The following is an 18733-nucleotide window of genomic DNA, read 5'->3' on the forward strand; positions in this document are numbered from 1 at the left end:
TGTCTGTCAAGAAGAAGTCTACCCCCTCCGCAAGTACCCGTGACCTCTGAACTCTCGCATCCTGAACCCTCCGCCTCCATCCCCCAACTCCTCATATTCCACTTTGCACGGTTTGACTCGGCTGCATTTATTATAATCATATTACGATCTTACCAAAAATAAAGAAAAATGGAACTAAAAGATAAATCGAATTTTTTTTTTTCTATTATTTTTTTAGGTTTGCTGTGACACATACTTCTGTTTTTTACCCCAGAAATTAATATAAAACACTTTTAACAATAATAAAAGTATCACAAAAATAAGTGAGTTTGGAGAAAACTTTACCCAACATTATACAATTCCGCCCTACTTCTATTATACAAAACTGGGAGCCCTTTAACATGTGAATTAAGCAACTTTATTGTATACCGTACACATAATATCTTTGGTTCGAAGCATACAAAATGATTGCATCTCATTTGAATAAGTAGGCCAGCTACTTGAAAAATTTATATTAAAATATATATTTATTTGCTCCCAAAATGAGTTTGAACAAACAGTTAAATTACTTTATGGTCATTCACACACACACGCTCACATTCAAGCTATAGTCCAGTGGCTCCAGTGCAAGATCGGGGACTCCGAGTCCCCTTCCAGTCCCCGCCGAGACCCCTCCGAGTTTTAAGGTTGCAGGGTTGAAGACTGGACACTGTCCGCAGGGGCCGGTACAGTAACCGGGTTTATGTTGTATTCCGTGTATGCCGGTGGAAGGTCCTCGGGTTTGAAGCCCAGCTGCAGGAGGAACAAAAGTCACAAAGAATTTTTGAGAGTTGAGATCTTTGATTGCTCAGTGAAAGCTAATGTAGAAAACACACTCATGTTACATGTATGTTATACAGCAGAGGTGTCAAAGTCATTTGAATTCGGGGGCCACATGGTAGAAAAAAAAGTCTTACGGGGGCGGGACAAGTACATTAAAGAGAAAGGAAAAAAAGTGAGAGAGGGGAGAGCAGAGAGGGTGAAGGAGAGAGAGAAAAAAGGACAAAGAAAGAGAAAGAGAAAACAAAAAACAGGGCAAAAGTAACAGAAAAGGACAGAAAGAAAGCGTGAGAAAAAGAAAGGCAGAGAAAGAGAGGGAGAGGGAAAGGGAGAAAAATAGAGAAACATAAAAAGAGAGGAATAGAGAGAAAGAGAAAGAAATAGAATAAAAAAGAGCAAAAGAAGAGAGAGACAAAGCAAAATAGACATCGAGAAAGACAGAGAGAGACAGACAAAGAGAGAGAAGACAGAAAAAGGAGTGATTGAGTAAGAGAGAAGAAACAGAGATAAAGAAAGGGAGATAGAAAAGGAGCGATGGAGATAGAGAGCAAAAAAAGAGGGAGACAAAGCGAGAAAGACATTGAGAAAGAGACAGAGTTTGACAGAGAAAGAGAGAAGAGGCAGAGAGAGACAGAAAAGGGAGAGAATGAGTAAGAGAGAGCAAAAAGAGAGAGAGAGAAAGCAAAAAAGACACCAAGAAAGAGACAGAGAGAGACAAACAAAGAGAGAAGAGATAGAGAGAGATAGAAAAAAGAGGGATTGGGTAAGAGAGAAGAGACAGAGATAAAAAAAGGGAGATAGAAAGGGAGGGATGGAGAGAGAGAAAAAAGAGAGAGAGAGACAGACAGACAAAGCGAGAAAGAGAGAAAAAGAGACAGAAAAATAGAAAATTAGAGCAAGACAGACAGAAAGATAGAGACAGAGGAAGAAAAGTAGAGAGAAGAGAAGAGCGGTAGAAAGAAATGAGAGAGAAATGGAGGTAGAAAGACGTAAAAAGAGAAAGAAAAAGCGAAAGAAAGACAGACAAAGCAAAAGAGAGGGAAAAGGAGATGGAACAATAGAAAATTAGAGAGACAGACAGAAGGATAGAAACAGACAGCGAAAGAGAGAAAGAAAAGTAGAGAAAAAAGAGGAGAGTAAAAGATAACAAAAGTAGAGGGTAAAAGAGAAACATAAAAAGAAAGAAAGAAATATACAGTGTAGATAAAGAAATATAGATACACTGTCTTTGTGACTGGCTTTGGCGAAATCAAATGGATATATTTAAATGTGCAGCTATTTTCTCTCTTGCACTTCTCACAGCAATGTCTCACGGGTCCGATTCGATCCATTGACGGGGCCTGATCTGGCCCGACAGCCTCATGCTGTATAGCCTTTAAGTTTTGGGGATATCCAAAAGTCAACCCTGTGCTAAAAGATGGCCGATACTGGTATGGTGGTATTAGATCCAAGAATCACCTCAGTATAAGAAGGCGGCGGTCCGCAATATCCCCCGGCCGCGTTGTACTGCGGCGGTGTAAAAGCTTCTTGGCTATATCGAGGGCCCCCACGCCGTTCCTCCTCTTCTTCTTCCTGCTGCTGCTGCTGCAATCTCCCGTGAAAGGGTATGAAATATATGGAGGGAGGGCGGCCGTCGTGCTCAGTCCGTCTCCACGCTTCCCTCTCGATCTCCTGCTCCCTCAGGCGACTGCAGGCTCTGCAGAAGGTGGTGCAGAACATGATGAGGAGCCCCATGCCCAGGATGGCCAGGAAGATCCTGGAAAGGGAAAGAAAAACGTGGTAACGTTTGGTACTCCATGCCTGCGAAGAACCAGAAAACGGGATGGACTTACTCCAAAGCGGGGATGCTGCTTAGGGACATCCTTCCGGGTCAAAGGATGCGGGACAGAAGTAGAACAGTAGAACCTGGAGAGTGTCAGGTACAGTTACAGTACATTCTGGACAACAGAGTGCTCCAGATTAAAAGCTACATGCTCAATTCAAAAATATATATATATTTATAAAAATTGACAAAACACAAAAAACTAAAAACAACAAGAACAAAAACAAATCAAAACAAAAAGAAAATGAAAAAAAAAGATATTTCTCCTACTTAGAAATTATGAAGGGGTCTGACATTTTCATCGTAGGTGCATGTCCACTTCAAAAGAGATAAACTAAAAAGAAAAATCCAGAAATCACATTGCACTATTTTTTAACAAGCACACAGCCAGGAAAACCAAAGGAGTGGCTCCATAAGAAGCATATGAAGGTTCTAGCATGGACCAGCCAGTCCCCAGATCTGAACCCAATCAAAAATCTTTGGAGGGAGCTCAAACTGTGTGGAGGAGTGGGCCAAGATCCCTTCTGGAGTGTGTGCAAACCTGGTGAAAGACTATAGGAAACCCTTGAGCTCTGTAATAGCAAACAATGGCTACTGTGACAAATATTAACATTCATTTTCTCAGGTGTTCAAATACTTATTTGCAGCTATATCACACAAATAAATCGTTAAAATATCGTGCATTGTGATTTCTGGATTTTTCTTTTTAGTTTATCTCTTTTATGCATTAAATTACAAATGTCTGTATATTAACACCAAAATGAGGTAGAAATTTAAGCAGAATGTTATACAGTGAACGCCTCTCAGTTCGAACAAATCGGAGTCCGATCAAAAATTTAGAGAAATTCTTGCTTCGCTGTTCGGTCAAAAAAACGGAGTTCGAACGCGTGAGTGCGTACGCTAGGGTGCGATGCTGAGCGGCGTACGGGTGTAGATTGCTTTTTTCGTGACCAACTGTTATCGTGTGCGGTCGTGCTTCGTTTTGCTTTCGCTTTTAATATGGGTGTACGAAGTGCTTTAGCCCTTTTTTTTATTTTTACATGTTCATGTTAGCGTAATCTTTCGTAACGAAGATTACGATAACGCAAACGTACGATTAGCCTGGGTTAGCTTTATGTTTACGTTGAACATTCAAGGTAAACATTCAGGGTGTTGGAACGGAGCCCAACTTTCAGGGTGTTGGAACGGAGCCCCCTTTCCAATGAACCGCTCACCACTTGTTGGGGAGACCCGGGTGCTAAATGACTTGTAAACGACCTGATTTTTTTATTTTTACACGTTCATGTTTGCGTAATCTTTCATACAGAAGATTACGATAACGCGGACGTACGATTAGCCTGGGTTAGCTTTATGTTTACGTTAAACATTCAAGGTAAACATTCAGGGTGTTGGAACGAATTAAAACGAATTACATTCTTTTTAATGGGAAAAATGATTTCGGTGATCGAACAAATCGGTTTCGAACAGGGTTCTGGAACGGATATGGTCGAGAACCGAGGTTCCACTTTACCAGCAAAAGTAGGTAGTACAAAGTATGAACTGAAAGGGGGCCAATATTTTTGCAACGACTACTTTTCAGTTTTTTATTCGTCAGTGCAATATAAAATGTTGAATAAATTTGGTTTTTTTTCAGGACTGTGTCTCACATGTTGTTGATTTTTGGGAAAAAATATATTTTTTTAAAATGCATATGTTTGAAGACTAAAATATGGCAAATATGTTAAAAAGTTCTTGGCCGGCCGATACTTTTGCAAGGAACACATTTGGTAATATCTGGAAAATAATACGTTATACGATGAAATGAAATGAAATGATCTGCATTTATATAGCGCTTTTCAAGTCAATGACTTCCCAAAGCGCTTTACAATGTGCTCCACATTTCCCAATAGCGGCCTTGCAGCCATGTAAGGCGCTAACCTGCTTATTGGGGGTATTAGGGGTTCAGTGTCTTACCCAAGAACACTTCGACATGTAACACGGACGAGCCGGGATTCGAACTGGGATCCCTTGATCCCAAGACGAGCGCTCTTACCTCCTGAGCTACTGCCTCTGCTAACTAAAACTTGACTGGGAAAGAGTGTTCCATTTTCTTATTATTTATATTTTTTGATATATATTTTAGAGTGAGTGAGCTCAAATTTTTTGTAGGGGGTAACTGCTGAGACCCAGTTTAAGGTTTACAGACCTCTTTTATGGTCCGACTGCAATAACCGGTCCCGGTTCGGGGTAGTTGCGAGAAAACTTTGTGATGTCATCAATAAATTGTCAATAGTTGTTGCTCATTTGTCAAGATATCTATCTATAGATCTAAATATATTTTTATAATATCTATATAATTATTGTTCCTTTGGATATTATGCAATTTGAATTGTACAACATTAAAATAGTTTTCAAAAGTGATATATACTGTTTAAAGCCCCAGTGCCAAGAGCACAGCGTAGCAGCAAGATGCCGGACAAACATGGCGGCGACTGGGTAGGGGAATCCACTATGTATAAGGAATACAAATTTCTGGACCTGATCTTTTATAAAAAATTGGTATGATAGTTCAGGTGTGTTTTCGTAGTTAACATATTCGCTCATGAAACAAACAGTCCCCGGTTCGAGACCAGATGGAACCTTATGTGGGCCTGGAGAGGGATGGGCGCCACCAGGCTGGACTTGCCCAAAACACACCAGGAGGAAACTTTGTCTCTACGATCTTAGTGATCAGGGGATCCAACCAACCATTCAAATCTATTATTGCTTTTTTATTACTGTATTGAACGCACCATTAGGAGGCACTAAATATTACACACTGCCCTTTTAAATGTAGTTAAAAAAGACAAGAGGCTATTCTACAAATATCTTATTTAATAAAATTCTGTTCCATAAAATGGCTATCATGCAACCTTTCTGAAAGTTCCTGAGATCAATAAACTTGTTCACTAACGATACAAAATTAAAAATAAATCTATTACTTGGAAACAAGCACCACCTAGTGTCCATCTGTGCACGCCATTGGCTATTTATATGTGTAATAAAAATTATTACATAAAAAATGAATACATTCTGCACAATTTCAAAATTTTAAAAGATCCTAAATCCATAAACTATTTTTTAAATTGCAACGCATTTAAAAAAAATTAATATTCATTTTAGGTATCACCTCTGTGCCATTAGCACTGCCTAGTGTCCTATTCATATATTATTCTTTCATCGTTTAAAATTTAAATAACTTTTTTTTGCTGTTTTTCTTCAAAATAAACTAAAATACAGTATTACATAAAAGTGAATACATTCGGCACCATTTTAATAGTGGAACTTTTAAAAGACAATGACATCAATAAACTGGTTTATTAATTACACGAAAACTTGAATAAAAATAGAAAATTCATTTCTTATAGCATCTTTGCTAGTAGCACCACCTACCGTTCATGTGTGCACACTGTATTTTGTATCTGTTTTCATCATTTTACTGTTTTTTTCTTTGATGTAAACCAAAACATGTCACAAAATATAAATATATTCCATACTTTTAAAAGTTCCTGACATCAATAAACTAGTTGACCAATTGTACAAAATCGTGAAAGAATTTCCCAGTTTTTAAAGAATAGCCTCTGGCTCTGGAGCATCACCTAGTCTTCATATTTGCCTTAAATTGTAATTATTTGTTTCCTTTTTTTTAATTTTGCTTATTTGTGCTACTATTAAATAGGTTATACTCTTGTTTCCTGGGTTTTTTTGTTTTTTTTAAAGTACTTAATTAAAAAAAATGTAGGAAATCCATAAATATGTATATATTTTGTCAGAATTCATACATATCAAATAAATATAGTACATTAAATTTTTGTTGTTCGTTTGAAATAATCAGTTCACCTAAAAACTATTTGCTATTTTGGAAGTGGTAATAATTCTGTATATGTAAGCAGTAAACTATACAATAATACTTTGGAGTATATTCTGTAATCTGACATGGACCAAAAGTGTCATTTTTTGGTAATCTCATGGTCGCCCATTGCTCTCTCTCGGCCCCTCCCATTTGGCGCCACCTGCGGCTGGTTGCTGAATTGGCTTCCCTCCTATTTAAACTCAGTGCTCTTATTCAAACCTTGTCAGTCCGTCAACAAACCTCTGCACTTGCAAGACTTGTGGTTTGACTGTGCCTGGTATCCTGCTTGTGTATCCTGTCCTGTATCGATCCCGACTGTCCGGCATCGGCTCGTGTATCTGGTATCGATCCCGTCTGTCTTGTCCTGTCTGATATCTGACTCCAGTCTCCAGTATTTGGTATCGATCCCGTCCATCTCATCTTGTCTGATATCTTGCTCCAGTCTCCGGTATCGATCCCGCCTGTCTCACCCTGTCCGATATCTTGCGCCAGTCTCCAGTGTCCGGTATCGATCCCGCCTGTCTCGTCCTGTCCGATATCTTGCGCCAGAATCCGGTATCGGTCCTGTCCGGTATCAACCCCGTCTGTCCGGTATCTGCCTGTGTATCTGGTATCGATCCTGTCCGTCCCGTTCTGTCTGGTATATATCCCGTCTGTCCAGTATCTGGTATCAATCTCGTCTGCCTCTGGCTTCCTGTTTATCCGCGCCAGATTTCTGTCTCACCTCTTTCGCCGAGCAATTGCTGAATCACTGGCGTTTGTGTTCACGCGCATGACTGCCCCAATCTCGTAAAATAAAGCTTGTGTGAAAACGTTACGCGTCTGGGTCCTCCGTTGGTTCTGACAGATAATTGATTTGCATTTTTTTTAATTTCATGAATTCTATTCTTGAAAAATATCAATTTATTGAGACAATTCTGGTCTATTTTTTTAAAGGGTCAGTGTATATTAATTGACCACAAGATGTTGCCGTATGGAATAGCGCCACTGAAATTGATTGCTTTAACACACCATTTTAACTCTCATTTGCTTTACCAAGCCTTTTTGAGTTTAGTTTTTGAGTTGGGTACCCGAAGCAGCAAGATGAACGACAGTTATGTCGGTTACCTTTAGTGAGCTTAATTTCTTGACCTACTTTCTTAAAAAGTATCAAGTAGCTGATGTATAAATGTTTATTATGCAAATTAATATAATTTATTTTAATAAATTAAGTATTTTTAACCACTAGGGGGTGCTGAATAATACACAATGTCCCCTCAAAGAAAGATAAACAACTAGCAAGCTTACAGAGTCAATAATGTGCAACAATAGGTTTGAAGTGGCTTTCCCACACGTGTCACAACCATTACCGAGACTAAACATGTGAAGAGACGACTTTATGTCACTAGATCGTCTCTTAAAGGCACAGCATGTTTAAGAGCAGGGAGAAGATTCATATGATACACAAACATTATGATTTTTCTTTGTTTTTTTTAACCAACCAAGGCGTTAAATATTAGACTCTGTCCCTTTGAACATGAGTTTTCTTTCACGGTTTTTCAGTTGAAGTCACTTTATCAAAAACTGCACTAAAAATCACCTTTGTGTCGACACATGACCCCATCCCGAGTGTCTGACTCATCATATTGATTCCGATTGTGCGACCGTAAGCTAGGAATTTCTTTGCACCCTCTCCCATTGTCAACAGACCTTTTGTGTTGTCGTTGTAGTCGGTAGCCGGACAAACTGCTTGAGGGTCCTGTCGGAAAATCTGCCGGAAGATCTTGGGTAATGCACCTGTGTCAGGTATTCCGTAATAGTAAATACTTTGTAAATCATTTATAAAGTGTTGTAAATGACAGCTGCGTCGGCTAACTATTTACTGGGGTTTTTTTTCCGTTTTTTTTTTTTTTTTAAGACAGTCGTTGAGTAAACTAAGCATGGTAAAATTCATTTATATATATCACGTGTGGGAAAACTACGGCCCGCAGGCCACATGCAGTCTGTCGGGCTTTTCTATGGGGGCTAAAAATGTTGAAAATATGTTATGCGTAAAATAGTAATACTGATTAAAATTGGTTGAATTGGTGGCATTCTTGCCCCCTATGTATGTTGATCACATTTTTTTAATAACAACTTCCGAGCTAGCCGTACTGTATTTTGAATTTTTGAAAAGCATATCATCAAATTTAGTGTTTAAAGGGGACATTGTTAATTGCACTGCTTTAATTCTGAGCGTTTAAAAATGAATTTGATCTCACGGTTGCCATGGTGCCCAATTGGCCCTGCCCGTGTGGCGCCAGTTGCGGCTCGTTGACAGATTGGCTTTCCATCTATTTAAGCTCAGTGCTCTCACTCTTCCTTGGTCATTCCGTCAACGAACCTCTGCCCCGCAAGTCGTGGGTTTTGACTCGGTCCTGGTTCGTGTTGGTATTTCCTGTTCCAGTTTATTTTGTCCTGTTTAATATCGGCTTCCAGTTCCGTTACCGTCTAGTTTGTCCTGTTTAATTTTGATATGTTGGTTGGATATCAATCCTGTCTGTCCCGTTGTTTCATATCGGTTTACAGTTTCGTTCCTGTCTAGTTTGTCCCGTTTATTTTTGATATCCTGTTTTGATATCAATCCTGTCTGTCCCGTCCTGTCCGGTATCGACCCCATCTGTCCGATATGTAATAATTGGTATCGAGCTCCTCGGCCTCTGGCTTCCTATCATTCCACGCCAGACTGCTCCCTAACGTGCATGAATCCCCATTTCCCGTAAAATAAAAAGCTTGTGTGAGAAACGTCACGCATTTGGGTCCTGATCGGGTTCCGGTTCATGACATTTGATTGATTTTGGTTTATTCATATGGGCATATTATCAGGTAGGTAGGTAGATAGATAGATGGATGGATAGATAGATAGATGGATAGGATACTTCATCCCCCTATTTATCACTGCCATTTAAAAAAAATCAATTTTTGGGGGGCCTGAATGGATTCTTCAAGAAAATATTTTTTTAAAAATGACAAAAATAGACGTACAGGAATCTATCGTCCTTTTCTGTAATGTATTGCCAAAGTATCAAATTCATGCGGCTTATAGTCAGGTGCAGGTTGCGTAGGTAAACCATGTTTTTTCCTTTAAAAACATGTATTGGGTGGGTTATAGTCCGAAAAATTACAGTAACTGGAGTTTTTAATTAACTTTTTTAACACTGAGGCTACAACTGTGTCTGTATAAATTCCTTGTAGCGTCCTTGTTACCAAATGTGCTTCCTCTGAAAAAATAGTCAACCTTGTTGGAAGTACAGTCATTACTAATTTATAAACAATAAGGTTAAATACCTGTACTAATGAAAAACTTTATTTAAATATTTGTATTAACTTTAACACATAAAAGGGAGAAAAACAATTATGATGTAATGACGCAATGCTTACCTTGAACGGTGGCTTTGTGGGTTTTCCTTGGGTGTGAGGCGCGGGCCTCTAAGGGGGCAAAGGTGGCGTCCCGATCCGGGCGGGTAGCTGCCAGGGAGCGGCGGTGGGCGAAAGCCAATGAAAAGGAAGAAAGGTGTACCTTCCTTCTGGAGCCGACTGTGGCGGGCAAAAGTCGATAAAAAAGAAGAAAGAAGGTGTACCTTCTGAAGCTGGCAGGAGCTTGTGCACGTGGCTAGCGCAGATGTACCCACCCTTATTATAGTGGTTAAGCCTTTTATTGGGATGAGACAAAGGTCCACCGTAAGAATTTATGACGCCTGGGCGGATTTTAAAGTAAACGTAGCACCTTGACGCCTTGGGCCACTTGGGAGAACTGTTTTAAAGACTTGAATGATTTGTCATATCCAATTACCTGATAATTGTTAATTCATAATGGAAGAAAATAGGTATAAAAGTATAATATATATACTGTACATATCCACATTGTATAAATCAGCTTGTTGGTCTTAATGATGGTTTCTGTTGGAATTGTCTTCAAAACAGCATTCATATCACAGATAAATGGTTGAAACATCAACATGTACGCAATGCCAGTCATACTGGTATCATAAGCTGGCCAAAAGAGGAGCCGTTGACATCAAGGACCATGCAAGGAGGCTGCTACACAATGTCCAGCACCTTGGGGCTATATGCTAAGCGGAAAAGGGAGGCAAGGGGCTAGTAAGCATCAATGCCTAACCTCAAGAGGAAACATCAAAAATCCAAGAGTATATCACACAAAGAGCCTAAAAGATGACCTGCTCAAGTATTGTCCAATGCAGCAGAACCCTATTGAGAGTGTAGAGGAGGAGACATCACGGAAGGACAAGCCCCTCTACAGAATGTACCACCGTCAGATAGCGAAAGTGGCTGACATCAAGAACTTCTACCAGTGGATGGAAAATGCAGGCCACACAGGGCAGAACCTCTAATCACGGCAGCACACAACCAGGCCATAGGAGCCACAGAGGCTAGGATTTACCAGAGTAGACCAGACCCAAGATGCAGACTGTGCAAAGACCGCCGGACACAGTTCAGCACAACGTGGCAGGATGCTAGCTCAATCAGTGTATACGGTGGCTGGGATATGTCATAAATGTACCGACATTGTAGTGGGCCATACCACAGAAGATTGCTGAGAACATCAGTCAGGATCCTATGGGACTTCAGCTCCCTAGTTTGACAAGCAGCTCCTGGCTAACAAACCTGACATAGTGGTGGAGGATAAAGAGCAGGAAATGGTGGTGCTATTAGATATGGCGATCCCAGCAGATGTTAATATCAGCAAACAGGAGAAGATGGAGGTTAAGGCCATTGTGTTCCCAGAGATGATAGGGGCACTTGGGGCAGTAACCACCAAACTGAAATGACATCAGGAACAACATCTGAAGTCTCAGCTAGAAGTGTCATGATTACTGATTCGGGGCACCTGCGACTGCCCCGTTGGCGCCAACAGCCACGGGATCTGATTGGCTGTTGGACTCTTTTAAACTCCCGTCTTCCGAAAGGAACCCATCAGACCGTCTGCGAACCTTTGCTCTCAGCTAGGCAAGCTTATGAACTCCGACATTATCCTGCCCTGTTTTCCTGCCTGATACCTGTTGCTGACCTCTTTTCTGGACCCGTTTCTGTTTTGCTCCTCCGTCCCGGCCATCGCCCTGTTTTCCCGCTGCCCACAACTACCCTCGCTCGACACGGTGCCACTTCCGCGTTCCTGCCATCTGCTACCCGAGACCGACGATCAACAGATCATGGATGCAAGCACTGGTCTCTTTCTTAATAAAAACGGAGTAAAAGGAACGCTATTGGGTCCTGTCTCTGCTCCTGGCTTGTGACAAGAAGAGCACAGTCCTAGGAACAGCCAGAATAATGCCCTGAACCCTCACACTCCCAGGACCAGAGTCTGAGGATGACACAGATACAACACACCAGATTAATTTTTTAGACTTAACCGTTGTACTTTTCCAACCAATGTGTAGGTAAAAAATAATTTAAAAACACAGCATAGCCAAATAAGGAAAATAATACATAAACATGACTGAAATAATCTGCATAAGGTGCACGATTTATTTTACAGTACAGTGCTGATGTGGAGTCAAGGCAGTTTAATCATCAATGGTGAATACCATTAAAGAAAATACACTTCCCTTACAGAAAGTCATGTTTAGTTAAATAAAATAAAAAAAATCACAGCCGTCATCATCAACAGCAACGATGAAATTATTTCATACATAGGTCACTAACGTGGTGCCATTGGGCACAAGGTAGCCCCCTAAAAACACCTGAGTAGCACGCATGTTCTGAAAATAGCTCACCTGTGATGCGATTTTCTAGTAACTTTAATTTCTAACTGGCGTGATGTTTTAGTGGTTTTTCTTGAGCCTGTTTAAACCCTACTTTAATCACCCCAACCAAGTAATAACACGAAAATAATGTAACAGCATAGTAATAACATAACTTGATCATTAAGAAATGCATATCAAACTAGTGGCCCTTCACGGTAATCAGCAACAAAGACAGTACAGTATCTGTCAAGCTTCCAAAAGTTTCGTGATCCCTGCTATAAAATAATAAAATACACCGACAGCATCTAAAAGGACATCTCATTTCGCATCTCTTTGGATGCAAAAATATCAGTGCATTGGCAAACCTTTGTAAAACTTTACATTAGTAATTGTATCTATAATTGCAAACAAGGAACATGTAACAAAACAAAAAATTGCGTTCAAATCTTCTGAAACACAGTGAACCCTGGTTTATTGCAGGGGTTAGGTTCCAAAACAATTTGTGATAGGCAAAATCCATGAGGTAGAGGCCTCTATTTTGTGACAAGTACAGTATTTAAACCCCTGTACTCTAGATTAAAAACATGAAAATAACATATTAGTACGTACTAAATACGACTTGTGCTTAATATAGGTGCATATGATTAAATTACATTAGAAATATCTATGTTAGTTAGAAAACAAAATGTTTTTATCTTTGGTGCAAATTGGCTTGAGCTGGTACAGTGGAGTTAGTGGGTGAATGCAGAATAGGGGGATAAGATTGCGATGGTAGATTAAAAAAAAAAAAAAGTCCCGATTGTCGATTTATTACAGCTATGCAACTTAGTGATTTGAGTGTCTTTTTTTAATTCCTTGATAGTCGCGTTCTACCTTTCCCTGGATAAGTTTTAGTTCTCCCTTTAGCATCACCACAAGCCTTGGGAAATTTACTGAGTGAAAACTGGAAGAATTACACAATTGTATTGCCCATATGCAAAGTCTCTATGATGCACACGTGATTCCGAAATGAATAAAGAGAAAGACATTGAAAGACAAGTAGTTTAGCTAATAGCCTATCGGCATCTTCATGATGTCAAGACATTAACCTATAGCAGACCAGTATTTCATAGGACGTATACCAATAGCAGACAGGCATCTTATAAACACCCTGCATACACAGGAACACAAAGTTTTTGGAAACGCAAAATAACTTGTTATCGTAGACTGGCAAAAAGGCTGTAAAGAGAGCTGAAAAACAGCTTATTCCAGAGTGTAACAGAAAATGGGTTATTTTCGGGACTCAAACCCGGCGATAAACGATGGTTCACACGTAGCAAATATCATTTTCAAGTAAGGTAGCAACAAAGTACCAGAAAAAAGTCAACACAAGCAATGGGAGAACCCCAAGGCTCAGTATTAAACCCATGAAAGATTTTGATACAAATAAAATAAAATCCTCCCCATTTCTCCTCGTCCTTTCTAATGTCCGTTACAAATCCTCATGAATCAATCTCTGGCGTCTTTTCAGCCACGTTTGCAAAACCGGGAAGTTTGTTTCAGCCCAGGCGATGTTTTCCTTGATGGTCTTGTAGGCTTGCTCGATGCATGGCATCCCGGAGCCTGTCGCCGGAGTCAGGGAGTCGAAGAAGCGCTCCACCTAGAATAAAAACACACATCACAAGGAAAGCAGCCATAAAAAATAAAATACCGTATTTTGCGTACTATAAGACGCACCGAAAAACCCCAAATGGGCCAGAAATTTGAAAAAGCGTCGTATTTGTGTGCCTTTTATACCGGGAAATACATCGAATACAATTGGAAGTGCATAATACTGCATATGGTAACTGTTCCGCCTTTGAAAAACAAAGAGTGGTCTTCGAGTGTCCTCTTGTGGTTAACATGTTTATTGTTAAAAATGAATAAAACCAGATGTCATAATATGCTACCCTAGCTCTTACTGTGGTTTTAATTCCATGAGCCTAGCAGTCCAGTGCGCCTTATATATGGAAATATATAGCACAACAGACTATTTTTTGAGAGGTGCGCCTAATAATCCAGTGCGCCTTACAGAGCGGAAAATATGGCACGTAAAATGTATTCTCCCTTTGTATTACCCAAAACCAACTTACAATTATTGTAAAAATCTTTTTTTTCTATGTTCGGTTTAAAATTAAATTGTTGTTAGCTAACTTCTTAACATCAGGTAGGAGGTAGCTAGCTACAGTATTCGAAACATCACAGTTTCCGGACTAAATGGCGCTCTTATAAACTCTGAATCGGACAGAATTTTGAACGGCCACCATATAATCCGGTGTGCCTTATATACCGGAAAATAGTGGAAAAAAATCGTAAAATGCATTTTTATAATTAAATGATACAGCATATGTCATGATTGCCAAAGTGAAGACACCTGTGGCAATCGTTTGGCGCGCTCTCTAATTGGCTGACGTTCTCTTCTTAAGCGGTCAGCGTCCAGAGAAGGACGTCAGACCGTACTTCTGTGTTCCTGTGTGTTTCGCCAGATTACCAAGTACCAAAGACTACTCTCCTGTTTTGATTCCTGCCTTCGGTTCCGACCTGTTTCTGCCCCGCGTTCACGATCTACTCTCCTGCCCTGGCCATCGACCTGCCCGCTAAGACGTATTGATTCTGCCTACCTGTCGCGGAACTGCCGTTCCGTCCAACGCTGCTAGCGACCGACAACCATCGGCTTCCAAAGCCAGCTCTGTCAGCTCAATCCAATAAAGATTCCTTTAAAACGAACGCAATTAAGTCCGAGATTCCATCCTGGGTCATGACAGCATATGGTAATTGTTCTGGCTTTGAAGGCCGGTGTTTGAGTGCCCACTTGTGGTCAACATGTTTATTGTTTGTTGTTAGAATAAATTGTAATGCTGAAACCAAATGTCATCATGTTAATTTACCTTTTACGAAATAATTTGAATCTAGATGAAAAAAAAAAATGCAACCCTTGTCATGATTACTGATATGACTCATTTGGAGCTAACCGCCGCGGATTATGATTGGCTCGCTGTCAATGCCCTGTTGTCAGTCCACTCTCGAATCGCCGTGTATACTAGGCTAGCCTTTTTATACCCTGACTCTCGCCTGTCCCGTTTCTGCTCCCGTTCGTCTCCGGTTACGACCCCTTTTTGTTCCCGACTACGTCTACTGTCCCGTTCTGGCTTACGACTTGTTTCCAACCCCGATTACGTCTTGCTCTCCCAGTCCCGGCTACCGACCAGTTTTCCGCCCCTGGCACCGTCATCGCACGCTACAGAACATCCACTTCCGTGTTCGGATCACAATCCGAGTACGAGAGCGACTTGCTTCCGGCACGCAGCAACCACCGGATCGTGGGCGCAGCCCTTCCTCCCTCTTTCAATAAAACTTGTGGTAAACGTCACGCAAGTAGGTCCTGTTTCTGTTCTGGTCCTAACAACCCGAGCTCTTACTGCAGTTTTTATCCCATGCGCCTTATAGTGCAGTGCGCCTTATATATGATAAAAATATATCACAAAAGACTATCTTTATGGGGTGCGCCTTGCAGTGCTGAAAAATATTGTAAATACATAAATAATAAACGGCAACCAGGAGCCGACAAATGAGGTAATGGATTCTCACCATACTGAGCGTGGGCTTGGTGGAGTACAGATTGGTCACTCCGGTCACCATCTGTGAGATGGAGGCAGAGCCAATTCCAAACCTGCAAATTCCGTACGATTAGATGCATTAGCTGATGAGCGTCACACATATTTACAAGACAAAAGAAGAAGCCAACTTTGACTTAAAATAAATGTAGTGGTTTAAAGTAGTACTTGTTTTATCTGAGTACTTAAGAATCTCTTAAAACCCAATCCTAAATAAAATGGGCAAATATGATTAGAAATGATCTTTGGATTATTTTAAATTGGTTTTTTTCACTATTAAAATAAAAAAATATATATTAATAGCGTTTGTTTTATGGTACTATTATTGAGTTTGTCTACTAAGATAAGAAAAATAATACATTTTATGTTTTCATTTTAGTAACTTTTTAATTATTTTCTTTGTTAAAAAAAACATTATTTTGCCCATTTTTCTTTTTTTCTCAAAAAAACTTTTTCAAATATACCTATTGATGTAAATACTTTTGTCAAATTGTGTCATGATTGCCGATGTGAATCACCTGTGCCCGCTCCTTGGCGCCAACTGCCTCGGACTCTGATTGGCTCCCTGTCCCTATTTAAACCCACTCCTATCTGTTCCCTGTTGTCAGTCCGCCTGCGAATCTCCGTGATACAGGGCAAGCCTTTTTTTGACCCCGACTCTCGCCTGTCCCGTTTTTTTGCTCCTGTTTGTCTCCCGCTACAACCTGTTTTGATCTCGACCATGTCTGCTCTCCTGTCCCGAATTACGATCCGTTTTTTGATCCCGATCACGTCTGGTCTGCCGTAACGGCTTACGACTCCTTTCCGACCCCGACAACGTCTTGCTCTCCCAGTCCCGGCTACCGACCAGTTTTCCACCCCCAACACCGCCATCGCTCGCTACGGAAGATCCACTTCCGTGTTCGGATCACAAGACGAGTAAGCAAGCGAACACCGGATCGTGGGCGCACCCCTTCCTTGTTCCCTTCAATAAAACATTTGGTCAACATTACGCGAATGGGTCCTGTTTCCGTTCTGGTCCTGAAAATTGAATTCCTCAAATAAGGTTTTTCTTCCCTCATTCCAAAGCATAATCTTCCTCTTATCATAAAAAACGTATACAAAAAGTAAATAATTTACTTTAATAAAAGCAAATGAAAAATTGAAAAAATATATTTTTAATTTTGATCCCAAAAAAACAACAAGGAAAACTTTTTTTTTCCAGAAAATTAAAAATGATAACTGATGTTAGCTACATTTTTACCCAAAATAGTTTAAAATGTGGTAAAAATAAATAATAACAATAAGAAAGTTACTTCCAAACCTTTATAAAAAAATCTATGTCTGATTTTGACTACAGTATACTTTTTATACGTTAAAAGGGTCATTTTTAATAATCGGTCATCTGCCAAAGTAGATATATATTGTATTTTCTAGTGAATTAAAATAATTAATATTAGCTACATTATTTGAAAAAAAGTAAGGGAGAGGTTACACATACATGATTTTGCCCATTATATTTATTTTTTGCCCTTATTTCAACAATTAATAAGCAAAATAATTTGACATTTGCCATAATAGACATGTAATGGGATTTCTATTACTATTAGTTTAAAAGTTAAAAAAAATGGTTGAACAAAGAAAACAATATAATTAAAATTGCATAGCTGTAATAAATCGACAATCGGGGCTTTTTTTTTTTAATCTACCATCGCAATCTTCTCTCCCTATACTGCATTCACCCACTAACTCCACTGTACCAGCTCAAGCCACTTTGCACCAAAGATAAAAAACATCTTGTTTTCTAATTAACATAAATATTTATAATTTAATCGTATGCACATGTATTAAGCACAAGTTTTACTTACTATGTACTATTATGTTATTTTCATGTTTTTAATCTAGAGTACGTTTTTTGATCCCGATCACGTCTGGTCTGCCGTCCCGACTCCTTTCCGACCCCAACCACGTCTTGCTCTCCCAGTCCCGGCTACGGACCAAAAAAATTGAGTAAGATAGAAATATAGTAAAATAATGGGCTAACTAAGAAATTTCATGTTTTTTTACACTGGTCCATTAATATTCCTTTGTTTGTTAGAAAATAGGTGAAAAGAAACACATAATTAAAAAATAGCCAATTACAGGTCAGCGATTGCAACTTGATAATTTTTTGCAGTCACCTTGAGTGTGAAAATGAAGACTTACACAAAGGGTGACGCAAAGCAACTCGGATGACGTCTCAGACCTGACCTGATTCCAGTTCACGTCGTAATCTAGAGTTGGCTATCATTCCAAACAAAATTGATAACGCTTCTTACCTAATAGACCCTGAGACTTTGGAAATCAGACAGGCTCAAGCTAGTTATACGGCGCCAAGAAAGCGGTTCTCCACGTGTCGACACAATTGTCTATCGGGTTATGAGATAGCACAGGGCTCGCTAGCCATATATGGCATTTTTCATCGGTGCATCTGAGTTAAAATAGGACCTATGCCAACCCGAGCATTACGCTTGCAAAGCCAAATTAACACTACCTCAATAAAGGGTTCGGTCAGGTATATATAAGAAAGTCTTGACTATAGTTCGTAGTCAGTGTCACGTTAACAGAACCCATTTGGTTGTATATTGCAAAGGAATCCTGTATGTGGAATCTTATCAAACAATCTATGTTCACTGTTTAGACACTTTCTGATGAAAACCCACAGAACAAACTCTAAAACGCCCATCAAACACCCAGCGCAAATTGATTGGGTCACCATTTGGAAGGGCAGATATATGGACACAGCGCACATACGTCCTTCTCTCTGCCCAATGCAGTTTGTGCAGAACATCAATATGTCGGTTTCATTCTAGTTTTTACCAAAGAAATTTGCTTGAATCTTTTAAAACCATTATTTAGGACAAAAATG

At 39.8% G+C, this 18733-nt stretch overlaps 2 protein-coding genes across 3 annotated transcripts in view; both read right to left on the reverse strand.

The window, feature by feature from the left end:
- Window positions 1–358: 358 nt before the first annotated feature.
- LOC148366063 (uncharacterized) lies at window positions 359–10457 on the reverse strand. 2 transcript variants are annotated; one of them, XM_088336467.1, is made up of 5 exons: window positions 9891–10457; window positions 8181–8267; window positions 2631–2703; window positions 2257–2554; window positions 359–771 (listed from the first exon to the last, which is right to left on the reverse strand). In XM_088336467.1, the coding sequence occupies exons 3-5, from the start codon at window positions 2657–2659 to the stop codon at window positions 661–663; spliced, it is 438 nt and encodes a 145-aa protein (XP_088192593.1). In that variant the 5' UTR covers window positions 2660–2703; window positions 8181–8267; window positions 9891–10457; the 3' UTR covers window positions 359–660. The 2 variants fall into 2 exon arrangements, with proteins under 2 accessions (XP_088192593.1, XP_088192594.1); XM_088336468.1 differs by lacking the exon at window positions 9891–10457 and having other exon boundaries at window positions 8181–9012.
- A 1519-nt stretch (window positions 10458–11976) lies between these two features.
- Window positions 11977–18733, reverse strand: part of LOC148366064 (endoplasmic reticulum aminopeptidase 1-like) — a 38398-nt gene continuing 31641 nt past the window's right edge. Inside the window, exons 17-18 of the mRNA XM_088336466.1 lie at window positions 15821–15902; window positions 11977–13853 (exon numbers count right to left, since the gene is read on the reverse strand). Of these exons, the coding sequence (XP_088192592.1) occupies window positions 13686–13853; window positions 15821–15902 (250 nt within the window). The 3' untranslated portion in view covers window positions 11977–13685. The remainder of the gene's footprint in view (window positions 13854–15820; window positions 15903–18733) is intronic.

The sequence above is a fragment of the Urocampus carinirostris genome, chromosome 5, assembly GCF_059441175.1.
Source record: "Urocampus carinirostris isolate Australia breed hairy pipefish chromosome 5, RoL_Ucar_1.0, whole genome shotgun sequence".
Lineage (NCBI taxonomy): Eukaryota > Metazoa > Chordata > Actinopteri > Syngnathiformes > Syngnathidae > Urocampus > Urocampus carinirostris.

What these genes read in the sequence shown, in the direction of transcription:
- LOC148366063 (XM_088336467.1), bottom strand. Translation starts at nt 2,659, where the DNA reads ATGTCCCTAAGCAGCATCCCCGCTTTGGA. An exon ending in AGCAGCATCCCCGCTTTGGA is followed by an intron (nt 2,555 to 2,630) that starts GTAAGTCCATCC and finishes TTCCCTTTCCAG; the next exon opens with GATCTTCCTGGCCATCCTGG. An exon ending in CGCCGCCTTCTTATACTGAG is followed by an intron (nt 772 to 2,256) that starts GTGATTCTTGGA and finishes TTCCTCCTGCAG; the next exon opens with CTGGGCTTCAAACCCGAGGA.